We start from the raw sequence: 17,455 nt of genomic DNA, 5'->3' as shown, positions 1-17,455 counted from the left end.
GGTGTGGGATGGGAAGGCCAGCTTGTGCAGCGGGTGCATTACAGAGGACTTTGTGTGTGTGTGTGTGTGTGTGTGTGTGTGTGTGTGTGTGTGTGTGTGTGTGTGTGTGACATCTCCAGCCAGCTCTTAAATGTTTCATGATGAGAAAATAGACATAAGTCCATGAGAGCAGGCCGTTAACTCAGCTCAGACGGCTGCGTTTACTTGTTCTAAGTATTCATTTCCATTAAAACCGAGTATTTCTGCTCCAGCTGACTGTCTTCAGATTTTATAGCTGATTGTTTCAACGCAGGCTTCGTTTCTGACGCCTTTAATTGGACGTAAAAGCATTTTAACGGGTGCATGAGTTTGCGTTGTGTGCTGATAAGCAGGGTTTGACGCGTGCAAGCCGTCGGGTGCGGCGATGGCGGTCGCGTGCCACTGAACGTTCTCGGAGGCTCTTTATGGTTGCTGCGGTGATTTTAACACCTATGAACCACTCCCTGTCAGCTACGGCACCATACGAGACGGCGCAGTGGCAGGTGGAGCGTCTCATCTCCACAAGTTCACCACTGCATGAGACTGTGTGTGTGTGCAGGAATCAGGCAGTGTTAGAAGCTTTTAATGGGGATGTGTTGTGTGTGTGTTTTTCCCCATTAAACAGAGAAAGAGGAGCGTTATTTACTCCACAGACTCGGTGTGAAGTTCTGCAGCCATCAAGCCCCGAGCGGCCGCAGCAATTTTCACACTCTGCTGGTGTGATGTCTGCAGGATCCGCACGGAAACACAGAGCGGGTTCCACATTTTCACACTTCAGACGTTTCACCTGCTCTGGAGCGGCAGCAGCGATACTCCGGACCCGCCCCACAGAAGCCTGAAAACAGCCCAACTTTAGCTTTTAACGAAAGGTTTTCCTGTTTAAACCAAAGCAAGACGCTCGTCGTGTCCGTCTGCGGCGCCGTCTGCAGCCACAAGTGTCAGAAGGAGAAGATGAGGAAGTTCAGAGGGAGGAAGATCGTGGGAGTTCATGCTGAGACGGAGATCTGATCTAATGAAGGGTTGGGTTCGTTTATCAGGTGATCATTGTGTCCTCTGAGCTGATTTAGGTTTCGGTTCTGCTGCTCAGAAGAGGTTTGGGTTGATGGAAATCCTCTGTAGGTTGTTTAGAAACATGTTGGCTCCATATTGAAGCATGAAGCAGTTCAGGTGTGGAGATCTCTCTTGGTTCAGATCAGGAGGAATTTGCTAGAAAACAAAGTAAATTTATGTGCCAGCAAAAGGTTTGAAGCAGAGAGATGCTATGTTTCACCCCCCCCCCTCGCTGCGCTCTGAATGCCTAATGCTTGGTTTTTACGAGGTTGGCAGGGGTGCCTTCTCCCAATCTCATCCATTATTTATGGTGCAAAGGCACGCCAAGGCCCAGAAACAAACACTTGCCATGCTGAGGGTCCTCTCTCCGCACAAGAATATGTCAGAGTTGCTGACTTTCTGACTCCTGTCAGGCCACATAAACTCTGTGACAGCGCTGCGTGACCTTCGACCCTGCTCGCTCCGAACACCACAGCACTAACCCCCACCCTCCCCGTCGTGTGCCTCTTCGCTTTGCAGGTCTGCAGGGGTCATGAGGGTGTCGGAGGCCCGGCTCGCTGTGCAGAGCAGCTGAAGCAGGCATGGGCAGAGAAGTCTTGGATGGCATCGGTTGGCTCCGCCTCTTTGACGTCACCAGCCACGACCACCACCGGCTACGCAACACGTACGTCCCTTCTCTTTCTTGCGTCTTTTCTAAACCAGGCGACCAGATGGAACCAGTACACCACTGGTGTAGTGGAAAAGTCGTCAGCCAGATCAGATCTGAAGTTACTAACTTTCCACACACACATTTAAAAGTGTTTTATCCGCTCTTATCTGTAAATTCTTCCAAATTGTAAATAATCTGAATAAAATGACTGGAAAGACACAAGGACAGTTTGGTCCAGTCGTTGGACGTCACAGCAGGAAACTTTCTGCGGGAGACGTGTTCTCCTGTCAGGAGGAGGAGGAGGAGCAGTGTGTTCTGTACACGCAGCCAGGTGATGCTTCTTATCGTGTTACTGTGACTCTGGTTATCAGCGGTGGGGAAAGACTTCATATGTCGTCTCACCTGCTGAAAATCCAGAGATCCTGGGTAAGAAAATCCCTGCAGAAGACGTTTGTATTCTCACATGACACCACTATGGAAGGTTTCGAGAACATTTCTGGACTTCCATCCAGACTGAGCAATAAAACTGACAAAAAAAAAAACCCTAAAATGATAAAATAATAAAATATTTCTATAAAACCTTACAAAATGACATACTGACGAATGTGCATTGAACATCTGCTCATGATCTTGTATCAGACTAAAGTTTTCTGGTTTAAGCTGAACAGAAATCAGGTGTTGAGATGTATATATTGATCCTAGTTGCAACCAATAAAATGGTTAACCAGTCCTTTGTCTCTAATTGCATATACAGAAAGTAGTCAGTTGACATTTATTATTAAACTCTTATAAATGAGACTGATTTACAGGCAGTCTATAAAAAAATGAATCCTGTCTAATGTAGTCATGTAGTTCATTACCTCGATTAAAAGCTACTTAAATGCAGTTTTTTTAAATATCTAAAACTGAAGGTAAGAAAATTATTTTATGTGTCCAAATCATAGACCGTGTATGAAAGATGGACGGAGCCTTCGGCGGTTAAAGAGTGAAGCCTATGAGGAAGTGCATAAAACTGCAGTTCCCTCTTCATCCATTAGGGGTTGCAAAACAGAGCGAATCCCCATAGACTCCCATGTTAAAAAGACCAACTTCACAGAGTGACTTTTTTCTAACTCTCCCATTTAAAAGTAATTTAATCTCGAAATTTGACATATTTAGGGGTGTGTCCTTTTGATTGACAGGTACCCAATCTCCTGCTTCAAGTCATAAGAATGTAGAACAACCGCGGTTTTTTTTAGCCGGTTAACAACATGACCGCCCACCGAGCTTCAATTCAGCTCTTCAGAAACCTATAGGTGATGTCACGGAGGCTCCATCCATCTCTTTATATACAGGCTATGGTCCAAATCAGTGCATCTTGCTCTGCACACCACCAATAATCGACCACTGTCGTCAACTAACCTCCCCACCCCCTCCATCCATCAATCAGCTGGTACAACCGCCCACCCCATGCCACAAACCAAGAGGAAACACCGCTCATATTTCATAAAGAACATGCTTTTATTGTCAGTAATACATTCTCATACCTAAATTTATACACAAAGTCCTACAGCTTTAATCAATAACTATTGATCACCTCCACCGATCTCACGTCTAACAAGTCAAAATGAGAATGCATCATTATTTTATTTGATATACCACAACCCTTTTCTCCAAAAACCAGTTAAAATATCCTTTAAGCCCTTAACGTCAAGCACGTCATTGTGAAATTGCCACGATCGCTTCGATTGGATACGAGCATCTGCGTCATTAGATAGTTTCAGCTGCCATAAATGGATATAGTTCTACGTCTCAGATGGTGATACCTGTTTTCAGGCCGACTCATAAGAGGCCTGTTTGCTACTCATTGAATTTCTTAATGCAACACCAAGGACCAGATGATGATCCATATTATTTATGCAGTCAGAACATCAGAGATTCCAAACAGGCTCACAGTGCAATTACCTCCGCCATGAGAGACTAGGCGCTGAAATACAAATACATCAAAGTCCTCGGGCCAAATTTAGTGCAGCGCTCTGGTCCCCTGATAAAAATGTGTTTGGAGGAATGAATGATTCGGTGAGAGACAAAATGGATATCCATCACATGCCCGGCTCTTGAAAATGTCTGTCCAATATTGCAAATCTCCCAACACGGCGACTCGGGAGACTTCACTCATCAAAATGTCAGCGACAGACTCTAAATATTCAGAGACGAGCGCCGCACTCTGGTGTATTAAGCTGTTGTCTTTCAGAATGGGAAAATAATGTAAAGCAGCAGCCGGTGTTGCCCCGCACCCCGCACCCCCCCTCTCCGCTCAAAACTCTGACAGGTCATTGGAAATTCGATGTGTTCCCCTGAAACCACCCCCCCCCCCCCCCCCCCCCCCCCCCCCCCATCCTGTTAACCTCACCCAGCAGTCGCTTAGCGGGAGGTTTGTTCCAGTGGAGAGGCTCCGGAGATCAGTTCGTTTTAAGGAACCGCTTCCTCGGCTCTTTGGGACGAAGAAAAACTCGCTTTCGCTGAAAATGTGTGGAAGTCGCGTAGCCAGTCACCTCCAAACTCTGCCATGTGGATCCAGTCCTGACGCGCAAAGTAAATTTGAAGAGCCCGTTTCTAATTAACCTATTAATCATAGCTCTCATGTAGCAGATGTCGTCGTCCCCCCCTCCGCCCTTCTCCTGCATCTGTGTGTGGATGTAAACCCCGCATGAGGCGCGCATAATGAGATCAGATCAGCAGGATGAACTTGCACCGTGACATCAACAAAGGAAGGTCGTGGCATTACACAGATATGACTGGAGGTAAAACCAGTCAATTTTCAGCTGAGAATGTCGCTTCCTGCACATACGACAACAGTAAGAACGTCGCTTTTCAGTTGAGAACGTCGCTTCCTGCACGTGCGACAACAGTAAGAACGTCGCTTCCTGCACATGCGACAACAGTAAGAACGTCGCTTTTCAGCTGAGAACGTCGCTTCCTGCACTTGCGACAACAGTAAGAACGTCGCTTTTCAGTTGAGAACGTCGCTTCCTGCACGTGCGACAACAGTAAGAACGTCGCTTTTCAGTTGAGAACGTCGCTTCCTGCACGTGCGACAACAGTAAGAACGTCGCTTTTCAGCTGAGAACGTCGCTTCCTGCACTTGCGACAACAGTAAGAACGTCGCTTTTCAGCTGAGAACGTCGCTTCCTGCACTTGCGACAACAGTAAGAACGTCGCTTTTCAGTTGAGAACGTCGCTTCCTGCACGTGCGACAACAGTAAGAACGTCGCTTCCTGCACATGCGACAACAGTAAGAACGTCGCTTTTCAGCTGAGAACGTCGCTTCCTGCATGTGCGACAACAGTAAGAACGTCGCTTTTCAGCTGAGAACGTCGCTTCCTGCACGTGCGACAACAGTAAGAACGTCGCTTTTCAGCTGAGAACGTCGCTTCCTGCACGTGCGACAACAGTAAGAACGTCGCTTTTCAGTTGAGAACGTCGCTTCCTGCACGTGCGACAACAGTAAGAACGTCGCTTTTCAGTTGAGAACGTCGCTTCCTGCACGTGCGACAACAGTAAGAACGTCGCTTTTCAGCTGAGAACGTCGCTTCCTGCACGTGCGACAACAGTAAGAACGTCGCTTCCTGCACATACGACAACAGTAAGAACGTCGCTTTTCAGCTGAGAACATCGCTTCCTGCACATACGTCAACAGTAAGAACGTCGCTTTTCAGCTGAGAACGTCGCTTCCTGCACGTGCGACAACAGTAAGAACGTCGCTTTTCAGTTGAGAACGTCGCTTCCTGCACGTGCGACAACAGTAAGAACGTCGCTTCCTGCACATACGACAACAGTAAGAACGTCGCTTTTCAGCTGAGAACGTCGCTTCCTGCACGTGCGACAACAGTAAGAACGTCGCTTTTCAGTTGAGAACGTCGCTTCCTGCACATACGACAACAGTAAGAACGTCGCTTTTCAGCTGAGAACGTCGCTTCCTGCACGTGCGACAACAGTAAGAACGTCGCTTTTCAGTTGAGAACGTCGCTTCCTGCACGTGCGACAACAGTAAGAACGTCGCTTCCTGCACATACGACAACAGTAAGAACGTCGCTTTTCAGCTGAGAACGTCGCTTCCTGCACTTGCGACAACAGTAAGAACGTCGCTTTTCAGCTGAGAACGTCGCTTCCTGCACGTGCGACAACAGTAAGAACGTCGCTTCCTGCACATACGACAACAGTAAGAACGTCGCTTCCTGCACGTGCGACAACAGTAAGAACGTCGCTTTTCAGTTGAGAACGTCGCTTCCTGCACATGCGACTACAGTAAGAACGTCGCTTTTCAGCTGAGAACGTCGCTTCCTGCACATGCGACAACAGTAAGAACGTCGCTTTTCAGTTGAGAACGTCGCTTCCTGCACATGCGACTACAGTAAGAACGTCGCTTTTCAGTTGAGAACGTCGCTTCCTGCACATGCGACTACAGTAAGAACGTCGCTTTTCAGCTGAGAACGTCGCTTTTCAGCTGAGAACGTCGCTTCCTGCACATGCGACTACAGTAAGAACGTCGCTTTTCAGCTGAGAACGTCGCTTCCTGCACATGCGACAACAGTAAGAACGTCGCTTTTCAGTTGAGAACGTCGCTTTTCCAACAAAACGTGTTTAATGTGAGGATTTTTACTGTTTACTAATCCTTGTTTTGTTTTTTAACGTAAAAATGCTCGTAAAAGTTTTTCTTCAACTTCCAGACATTTCAGGACGGCCTCATTTATCAGATTATGATCCTAAAGTCACGTCAGATTAATGTAAAAATACATAAAGCAGCATGACGACCAACCAAAAAGGCCAAACAGATTTTATTCCTAACAGTATTTTGTAGAAATAACACACATATCAGGAGAAAAAAAAACATTTTTATTCAAACACACAACAGAAACTATTTACATATTTCGACTTTTCCTTGTTTACAGTTATTTCTGCTACTCTTTATCTTTCATCCTCACACAACCGGCTCCAACTCAGCTGCTTTTAGCATCAGAAACGTCCTCTTGGCTTCATTCCAGCCATACGGTGCCATTATTTGTCATTTTTCTGCTCACTTGTTGATCTTTGACTCCTTCTGATTGGACATTACCATCAGTTTCAGCTCTCTGATTTGTGGAAAGTTTGATATCAAAGGGCTAAATCATCATGTCTGGGTTCAAATGGAGCTCTTCATGCAGAAATTTCTTTATTTTAACACAGAAATGTGATGAATAATGGCTTCATCATGATTATTTTACATATAGTCACTGCTTTCTGTGGCTGAAAACCTCCTGGACAGGATATAAACACCTGGAAAATGCCAGTAAATCCCCTAAAGGCTAAACTATCAATCGGTTTACCCAGAGAGTTGAAGTCTATCATTCCCGAGAAGCTGTTGACAAAGATGTAAGATGGCTGCTGGGACGCCAGCGATGGAGTTTTTAGGCTAAGTGCTACATAAAGCGTGTTTCCAGTTGATAACCTCCCGCCAAACGGAGGAAAAAACCCAACGCTAGCTTGTAAACATCTTTTCTCACAAGAGAAAAACTCCTGCTGCGTCTTTTCCAGTCACGTCCATTGTCTCCGGCCGAACAGCTGCCGAGCTGCGAGGCGGCGCGGAGAAAATGTGACTGATGACCGCAGACTGCACCGCTGACACCAACTGCCTCCTCTCCTTTTTGTCCTGCCTGTTTGTCGTCCGAGACTTTCTGGGTTGTCAAACACAGAGCGTCACTAATCCAGACCCAACTCCATTCAGACAGAAGCCATTAATAATCTAAGTAACACGCATGTTTGTCTCCCAGAAACAACGCAAGCTGCGCATCATCCTTCACCTCCGGTCACCTCAGACTTTTACTCGGAGATGAATTCTCACCTTGATGAGATGATGTCCACAAACTGAAAACCGCAGGATGTGGACATCATCAGACAGGCGTCTGGGTGTAAAACAAGCGTTTAACCCATTTGTGTGAATGCAGACATTTAGAATTAAAATTCCCTCTTGAGAAGGGGTGGGAAAATCGAATCGAAAAATCAAAAATCTTGTTTTTTTGGTTTTCCTATTTTAAAATCGATTTTAAAAAAAATTAAATGAATAAAATTTATCCACTCTAAAATTTGTCTTTTTTTTTTGGTTTCATTGATCTTTTCACTCGTCTTCTTGGGTATTATAGCAGCAGAATGATGGTCTGGCTACTGTGTTGTTTTTTTCCTTACTGAAATCAAGAAAGATTTCCAGCAAAAAGAAGTTTAATAGAAAAAATTGTTTTTAATCTACAAAAATCATAGATATTAAAAAATTTTGAGAATCGCAATTGAAATAGAATTGGCACCCAAAAAATCGCAATCGAATCGGGACAAAAGCACATCGTCACAGCCCTACTCTTAAGTCCACTATTATTTATTTAGTTATTTATTTTTTTATTATAATAAATATGATGATGAAAAATTTCTCAAACTTCATTTTCAATGTTTCTATTAAAAAAAAAAAAAAAAAGTGTCATAATTTTCACCCTTTTATTAGTAATGGTAGAATTAGATTATTTCACTGTTCCTAAAAGCCTCATTGCAATTGAAAGTGTTTAAATTTCAATATTTAAAGAGGTTAAACTGATATTCATTCATTTGGTTATTTATGTATTTAGTTAGTTATTAGCCTGTTCAAATACTTTTTATTAAATCACTTTTTTCCCAAACATATATATGTGTTGAAAATTCCAGTGTATTGTTGGTATTATTCAAATGAATCAATCAAACTTTATTTAGAAAACACCTTTTATACATTAAAAAGTGTTTTACATATTTAAAAGCAGCCAAACCCCCCTCCCTCCATCCTACCTTCCCACCCCAGCACATAAACACATGTACAGACACATGTACACACATAACTAATGTAATAAAAAAAAAAAAAAAACTTGATTACTTATTATTTACAGCTTTATTATTATAATTCTCTATTTGACCTTTTTTGTCCACTTAAACTAATTTCATGGTCTATTTTCTCTCATTTCTTGAAGAACTTGATTGCAACTTCACACCCTTTGTTGACTAATATACAAACACAGGATGCTTTAAAATTTAAAAAAGAAAAATATATAAATATATATATGTACAAAAAAACCAACAAGCTTTATTTCAGGGGGAAAAGAGATATGAGATGAATTGTGTTGTTCACAAACAATCCTTTCAAACGAGTGTCGGTGGTGATGTGAAACCCAGCAGCCGGCTGACTGAATGATCCCATCCTCGCAGCGGGAGCTGACTCTGTCAGGACCACGCTGCTCCGCTGGCGAGCAGATAACGTTCCCACAGAGAACAAGTGGCGCCTCTTGCTCCTTTCCTCCTCCGTTCAACGACAGCCCGGTTAAAAAGCTGCGTTCAGAGAACTTGACTCCTAACGGGCGCGTTCCTGTCTTCCAGGTTCTCCGTATTTGCCAGCATCTCCCTGTAAGACTTTGCGATGAGAATGTCCGATATCGCGGACGCTGAAACGATGAAGGTTTCCGAGGCCGCCGACTCGCCTGTGAAAGACAACGCCACCAAGTGTGATGTCGCTGACCAGGGCCAAGGCAGCAGGGACGAACACGGCGGCAACAATAAAAAGGATGTGCAGGTAAAAAAAAAAAAAAAAAACACCACACGAATATAAATACACACCTTTACTGGTGTTTCATGGAAGGAATGATGGGATACTGGTGTGGAAGCAGATGTCAGTCTCCAAGCAGCTTTAATGGAGTCCAAATAAGCTGAAGGCTGCTGACAGCCACACTAAACATTGTGACTCCTTCTCCGCACTCATTTCCATGAAAACCCAGCAACTGTCAGCGCCAAACACCGGCTGGCCCCGGGGACCTCCTGTCACCTGCGGCGTGCAGGATGGCTTTCCGGCTGCTTCAGCAGGAAAATTATTCCTGAGAATTGTAATCTGCACAGTCTGAAATAATAATGAGAGGCTTGACTCTCCTCCGTACTGAGGTCGCTTGGCGAGCCTCACCGCGGTTATTAACCCTTAAAACTTCTTCACCTTTTCTCCTCTTCTTGGTTCATTTTCTCTCGATTAGACGCGGCAGCGTGAAGGGATTTATTACCAACAGTACTTTGTGGAAATAACACACAGATAGATGGTGAAGAAACCTTTTCTCATCTGCACATCCTTCTCTTAAGTCAAAAAGATACTGCCGTTGACACAAACTACGGTTATTTACGCTGCTATTTACTGTCCTCAGTAAACCACCTCCACCTGAGCTGCATCAGAAACGTCCACTTGGCTTCTTTCCCACCATAGAAGATCATTATTTTCCTTCTTCTCTAGACGTTTCCTTGTTTACAGTTATTTCTGCTACTTTTTATCGTTTATCTTCACACAACCTGCTCCAACTCGGCGGATTTTAGCATCGGAAACGTCCGCTTGGCTTCATTCCCGACGTAGAGGATCATAATTTTCCTGCTTCTCTGATCTCTTGTTGATCTTTGGCTGCTCCTGATTGGACATTACCGTCAGTTTAAGATCTTTTGGTGAAAAGTTTGACAGGAATTAGCTTCATCATCATTTCAGGGTCAAAGTAAAGGTCTTTTAGCAACATTGTGGATATATTCTTTTTTTTTTTTTATTACTAAATGTGAGTTATGGGTCAATGAGCCCGTTTGCATGACCATCGTCAGATAACTTAATAATCTGATGTGCTTTACATGCATACGTGCGTGGCGACGTTACTTCGGCCTGTTGAACTTAGTGGTAACCGCGGTATTAGCATTAGCTGCTAATGTCAGCGGTGATGAGTCAGGTTTTTTCCCACTATTATACAAGAAATTGAGGAATTTCGAATAACGCAAGCCCCGCCCTCCCACAAAGGTTTAAAATTATCGACCACATCTGCGCCATTCCCATCAAGTGTCGACAAAGATCTGCAACCCAGGAGTTCATCTAGTAACTGGGCAGAGTCCCGTTTCGCTCCATAAGAAGACGTTCTTAAAAACGTCGTTCGGCTCTGGTCAGCGGTTCTCCTACAAACCGCCGACTTCTGGAGCGTCCAAGTTGTATCCTTTCCATAACATCCCGGTTTGCTTTTCCTTTGTTCCACTTGGGTTGTGACTTCTGTTAAAAGACTTTCACACGTGCACCAGTGTAAAATATGAAATAAATTGGATATGTGGATTTAAACGCATGAAGGCATTGGAGTACTGGGAAGAGGTGTGTGTGTAAATCTTATTTGTAATAATCCAATCATGGCAGATACATGATGAAGGAAATCTGGTTTTGCTGTTTGTGTGACTGTTTGATTTACTTGCTGCCATCAGAAACTGATCTGATTTAAGCTTCCATATAAATGCAATCAGTCACTGGTTTTACCATCGACTCTCAATAAACAATTAGTTTTGTGGCTCCTGAACAAGATTTAAACACCTGGAAAACTTCCATGGATCACCTAAAGCACAGGTGTCAAACTCCAGTCCTCGAGGGCCGCTATCCTGCAGGTTTTTGTTGTCTCCCTGCTCCAACACACCTGACCGAAATTCATAAACAGTTTGACAAGAAGCTGCCGAATCCATTTGATTTGAATCAGGTGTGTTGGTGCAGGGAAACAACAAAAACCTGCCGGATACCGGCCCTGGAGGACTGGAGTTTGACACCCCTGACCTAAAGGGTAAAAATTCACCACACAGACTTAGTCTACGGTTTCCTAGGAAACTGTCGATGGATGATGTAAGCGATGGCGCTCAGGCCACTGGTGATCTGCTGGAGCTTTAAGGGTTAAGATCAGGTTGTTGCAAATCGTTGTCTCTCTCAGGGAAGACATTAAAGCAAGGATCTGTTGGGGATTCGGGACAGCTGAGATCACTTTCAGATAAACTGCTAATTAATTAGGTGTATGTCGCTGGAACATTGTGCTTTGGGACTGCAGGAAATTTGCACGTGTTAATTTGATTTTCAAAGCAAAACTGGTGCCAACTGGTTTGTGCTCACAGAGGAATGGAGGATAACTCGGAATAATGGAAAAAGTATGGTTAGAGACAGAAAAATGCATGCAAGGAAGAAGGATCGTCTTCTCTGGCTGCAGCCTAAAAATAGGATTCAGGCCAATCTGGCCGTGTGGTTGGAGGCAGGGACAGCCAGGGAGGCAGGCAGGCAGATAATCGGAGCTCAAATCCTGGCTTATCTACCAACTTCCTGCATCTCTGTTACCCTGAGGAACAGAATGACACCAGCATGGGGGGAGCAGCAGGAGAGAATTGAGGAGACGCAGGTTGTAAGGAGGAGGAAGGGAAAAGAACAGTAGGTGTTGTGGGGCAGGATGGCGTGATGATTTCTCCTCCGGACCGATCTGCCTGTCAACATCTTTACACTTAAAAACATCCTTTATAATTCAACATCTAAATGGACAAAGTTGACATGTTTTTAGAGTTTGATGAGGTGTATTTAGCGTGGGACACGGCTCCACTCGCCTTCTGACATTTTCAGTCGCGGTGATTCCTGCTTTATTTATCCTCACTTAGAGCCGATTGCAGCTGTAATGGTAGCGCGGCGTCATTTCCCGTTAACATGGTCAGCTAGCCAGCGGTATGTGTGTCTTCAGTCAGAGTATCAACAAAAAAGAAGCAAAAAGGAATTATTTACTTCTATGAAATCATTAATAATGCTGATTAGGGCTGGGTGATATATCAAATATACTCTAGATATCGTGGCTAGTCCCCTGTGGGATATAGAAAACGTCTATATTCGTCATATTCGAGTAGCCTGTTGTCACGCAGTTAGTTTTAGCTGTGGGCGGGGTTGTCTCCCTCCTCCTCGACTCTCTGCACTGCTTTGCACAGAGAGTTAAAGCAAGCGCACCTAGTTACGTACATAACGTGAGCTACATCATGAGAGGCAGCGTGTAGCAGCTTTTCTAGCAGAGAACTCCGGTAGCAGCGTGAGTTTAAAAAAATTTCTTCTGAAGAAAAATAGTACAGGATTTATCATCTGGCGGTGGTTTAGATACCGGAGAGACGATGTTGACCAAACAACATTCGTATGCAAAGTATGTCGCAAAAGTGTCGCCACAAAAGGTAGAAGTACCACAAATTTATTTCATCGTTTGAAAAGTCACCCCCTAGAGCATGAGGAGTGCTTGAAACTCCGTACAAGTTCATCTCCGGCCGAAAATCTGTGCATTTTTTTAGTGTAATTACAGTAACTCAATTATACAAGACAGAACTTTAGTTTATCATTTTATTTCTTACTGCTGTTATGCACGACTGTGATGGCCTGCCATCTTAGTTTGTTTGTACTAGGTGTGATTAGGAGAGAATGTACTGCACCTGCAGAGATGGGAGTGGCTTAACTTATAAAGCCTGCTTTTGCCAGACTCATTCCCTGGGTTTTTTTCCTCTGGCTTGGCAGCATTTCTCTCCCCATCACGGTAATTATGATTTGTTAAGCTTTGGGTGGCATTTTTGTACAACATTGCACACATGGTCACACAACCATTCACAGCATTTCGCAACTGATATTTTACACACTCAGACCCCATTATGAGTTTGTTTTTGATTAAGTTCTGTTAATAAAGTGAATGGGAATACTTCATCCTATATTTGACTCCCGCTTTTGTTACCACTGTGAGCCAAGTTGGTAACAAGTGGGGGCTCGTCCGGGATCTGAACCCGGGGCCTCTCTCAACCTAAGTGAGAATCATACCCTTAGCACAAAATATGCACTTGAATTTATATTATTTTCATACGTTGCATTTATTACATCATGCAAAAGCACTTTATTTTGTTTTAAAATTACATGTTTCTGCCACTGCTTTAACTGTTCAATAAATACGGTTTTGATCCATTTGCTTCGTTACAATTTCATCCTTTTGGCATGAATGTTTAAAATCAGCATATCTTAATGCAGTATGAACAATTATGTTTTAATGTAGACACAAATCATCTTACTGATGTGATTGTATGCACCAAAGCATGAATTCAAGGCTAAGGTAAGTATCGAGATATATATCGTATATCGTGACATGCCATAAAAATATTGGGATATTACTAAAAGGTCATATCGCCCAGCCCTAATGCTGATAATAAAACTTGTTTCTTTGGAAGCATCTGTGTGTTATTTGTCTGGTGACGGAATCAGAAGTTCCAGATGCAGGTGAACCATTTAAGTGTTTACTGGACCTTCCATAATATTTTACACACTTTAAAAACCAATCTGTGATTGGAGCAGGTCCCTTCTGAAATGCACTATAATCATTTTCACGTTTTCCAATTAAAATGAGAATAAAATGAATATTCCCTCCATTATCTCACATTTAGTGAATGTCCATGTAAAAGATTTAAGGCTTGGAGCAGACATGAAGACACAAGTTAAAGGATTTGTGTAAAAATGCAAATTTCAGGTCAGATATAAAAGGTTTAGAGACACATTTAGCCTAAAAGTCATGAAATAAACACCAAAAATGTTGATATTTTCTTTGTCTAAAAGAAGAAATGCTGAGGAAGGAAAATAAACCCAAATAAAATCTCCAAACGGATGAGGTGATGAAACGTCGGGGCTTTTCCTGCCGCGTCTCGCCTCACATTAACTTCACATGTTCTTCTCTGACCTGCATGGAGATCAGGTTACTTCTCACCGCGCCGCTGTAATTATCTCACCGTCCCACAAATGCCAACATACACCGGTGGCGCAGCCTTCCCCGACCTTCCAGCTTGTAATTTTCCACGCTGTGGAACGGTTTCGCCTAAATGCCTCAAACGTTAATGGCAGGAGAAACGGAGGACGTTAGAAATGAGGCGACGTTCCGATTCCAGCAAAGAGGAATGACTTTGCCGCCATCTGCCTCCAGCTCTTCCAGCGCCGTCCTCTGCAGCAGGACAGGTGGCTCTGGTGGACGCCCTACCTTTGCTGACTTCAGCCCTTTCCCTCTCTACCCCCACCTCTTTCCCCATTCCTTTATCTCCTGCCGGCATTGTTCATTCCCCTCCGGCCCAACGTCGCTCAATTAGCTGGTGTAGCGGTGCGCTCACAGTCCCAGCACTCCCCAAACGTCCTCCACATGTGCATCACCTGACACAGAACGGGGGCGCGTTGGGTCACATGCATCAGAGATGGGCTACCAGCCCGTTTAGTTCTTTAGCCCTGGAGCCGAGCGATCGAGTTGTCCTTTTGCTTTTTTAGAGGACAGGTAAGAAGGACGGAGCGGTGCGTTGGGATTAGAAGCCAGAGGACTGGGCTCCGTTACAGTTTAGACTGAAATGTTTCCTGCCAGGTCCCCCTTCCTCCTCCTCCTCCTCCTCCTCCTCCGGACTTACTTCCCCTCCTCTGCTTTGCTATGCTACTGAGAGACCTTCTGTTTACCCACATGCACACACTCACTGGTGCATAAAGCACAGAGGCACCGAGCTGTCTCACACACCGCTGGACGGCCGGCCGCTCGCTCTCCACTTTCTGCATCTCACCTCCAGCGTTTGCTTCACATGACAGCTAACTGGGCCCGGGAACGACACACGCAACTGACCCGAATCCCTCTCAGCCAAATATCTGGCTCTTGTTTTCCACGCTGCAGGAGTTCCCCTCTACGGCGAAGCAGCCTCGGAAACATACGCTCTGCAAATAATCTGCTTTTAATTCCTGCAACGTTCATGTTGCTTCACCGCGTTTCCTTTCAGCGCTCCTGGATGCAACATAAGACTTTCATTTTCTTTTCTTATTGCTCAGTTTTGTTTTGTTTTTATTTCTGTTATAGATATATTTAGTTATTTGTGTTGTTATTGTGCCCTGCAATGGACTGGCGAGCTGTCCAGGGTGTACCCTGCCTTTCGCCCAAAGACTGCTGGGATAGGCTCCAGCTTCCCCTCGACCCTGAATTGGATTAAGCGGTTAGGAAAACAAATAAGTTAATGTTCTTATTGTGTTTTAAATGTCTTATGTTAGATTTATCCCTGATTTAGAGCCCTAAAAAATCTTTCATTTCTCCAAATTCCACGTTTTTTTTTTTCAGTTTTTTCCCCTGAATATGTGGCTGTATGCAAACTCAACAATTCAGAAGGACAGCATGCTACTTTTGCGGCTCTAGAGGCCGTCATTGGACAGTATCTTGACAGGAAAGGTGGTGACCTGCAGCGACTCAGATTCTGACTGCTCAGCCAGACATAAACAACCAGCTTTTGGGGCGCTGCTTTGCTCCAGTGCATGCCAGTCTCTTGGTTTCAGCGGCCTCCAGGTGCGGTTTCCTGGCGACACTCTTCGTTTGTCAACCTGATGATGCTCCAGAAACAGATGCAGCTTTTAAAAAAAAAAAAATGTTCAGAGCATTGAATTTCTAATGATTTGGACATCTTGGGTGTTTCTGTTGGCCTCTGCTGATATTCTGGGGGAGATCTGAGGCCCATGAGCAAAGCTGCACGTCTGCATTTGCCAGCTGCACGGTGGCAGGTGTTAAACCGGTCTGGATAACAGATCCCACCTGCATATGCGCCAATTCCACCATGTTTTACAGCTGATTCCAGTTTCATCATCAAATTCCACGATTCCCTCTGTGTTTTTTGCATCGTGCAAACCATGATGTGGTTCATTTGCAGAGCGTTTCATGATTGTGCACAAATGTTGAGTCATTTTTCCTTTAAAACTTTGTGTCTGTGCACTTTTCTCCCGCCCCCCCCTCCCACCACCACCTACGGACAGCCCGTGAAGTACTCCAAGGTATGATTCGCACGACTTGCATGTTGCACACAGCTGCTCCGATATGTCTCGTGCATTGGATGGAGTTGGAAGTCATTCTTGTGTCTCTTGTCTTGTCAAGCAAGATGTCATCGTTGGCGCCGCTGCAGACGTCTTTAAACAACTCGCAGCTATATGTCGAGATTCCGTTTATTCGAGTGTCAGTAAAGGTTGTGATGCCTGGAAATCCAGCCAGTTTGGGCTTGCTGCATTGATGTTCCTTTTAGCTTGTCGTGATTCAGTGATTTGAACAGATTTTATGAGTTGGCAATAAAAATCTCACCGACTCAAAGTGAAAAATTAAACTGTATGATTTGCTCCTTGTTTGCCTTTTATTATTTGGCTTGTCGAATGTGATGCGTTGTTATTGATGCATTTGTGTGTGAGCATGGGTTTTTGTTTTTTTTTTGTTTTTTTTTAACTGTGCCCACCTACCTGCATCCTCCTCCTCCCCCCTACTTAGTCCAACACCAGGCTAAAGCTCGTGCGGAGCCTGGCAGTGTGCGAAGAATCCTTTCCTTGCCCTATTCCCGAGCCTTCAGCAGCACCTCAGGTAAAAATCTCCCTGAGTGTAACTCCATAAGAGATGTGCTTGTTGTCATTTTTACAATGTGTTTTGTGTGTTTATGCTACGAGTAGCAGCAGAATATCCCCATCATGCAGAGAAGAAGCATTAATGCTGCTCTTCTCTTCTGTCTTTACTGACATTTCGGTTTTTATAAGCAACAACGATGCTTTTTTTTTTCTTACCTGCCAGGCCAGGATTTGGTCTGCCAACATTACACATGCCTGAATAACTGTATTGGTGTACTTATATCCACAACGCCTCATCCGTGCCCGTCACGTTTAAGAAACTGCTCAAATTTTTAAAATTTAATGCTCAGATAAACTTTAAATTGAATCGAATAGATGTTTTTTAGCCAAAGGTGTCATGAGTTTTAGACTTAAAGTTAGCCAAAAGCGGTTGGTTCAGCATTGGATGTTTGGTTTGGGAACCTCTGTTCCCAACTGTACTCTAAACTGGAAGGAAGGGTATAAAGATGTTTAAAAACAGAGCTGAT

At 44.2% G+C, this 17,455-nt stretch overlaps 1 protein-coding gene across 1 annotated transcript in view; it reads left to right on the top strand.

Moving 5' to 3' along the window:
* LOC306773998 (R3H domain-containing protein 1-like) overlaps positions 1–17,455 on the top strand; it is a 63,062-nt gene that overhangs the window by 4,383 nt on the left and 41,224 nt on the right. Inside the window, exons 2-5 of the mRNA XM_079263963.1 lie at positions 1,588–1,732; positions 9,122–9,314; positions 16,359–16,376; positions 16,858–16,947. Coding sequence (XP_079120089.1) covers positions 9,162–9,314; positions 16,359–16,376; positions 16,858–16,947 — 261 coding nt within the window. The 5' untranslated portion in view covers positions 1,588–1,732; positions 9,122–9,161. The remainder of the gene's footprint in view (positions 1–1,587; positions 1,733–9,121; positions 9,315–16,358; positions 16,377–16,857; positions 16,948–17,455) is intronic.

The sequence above is a fragment of the Telmatherina bonti genome, assembly GCF_933228915.1.
Source record: "Telmatherina bonti genome assembly, chromosome: 24".
Lineage (NCBI taxonomy): Eukaryota > Metazoa > Chordata > Actinopteri > Atheriniformes > Telmatherinidae > Telmatherina > Telmatherina bonti.
This window is presented reverse-complemented; position numbering and strand designations above follow the sequence as displayed.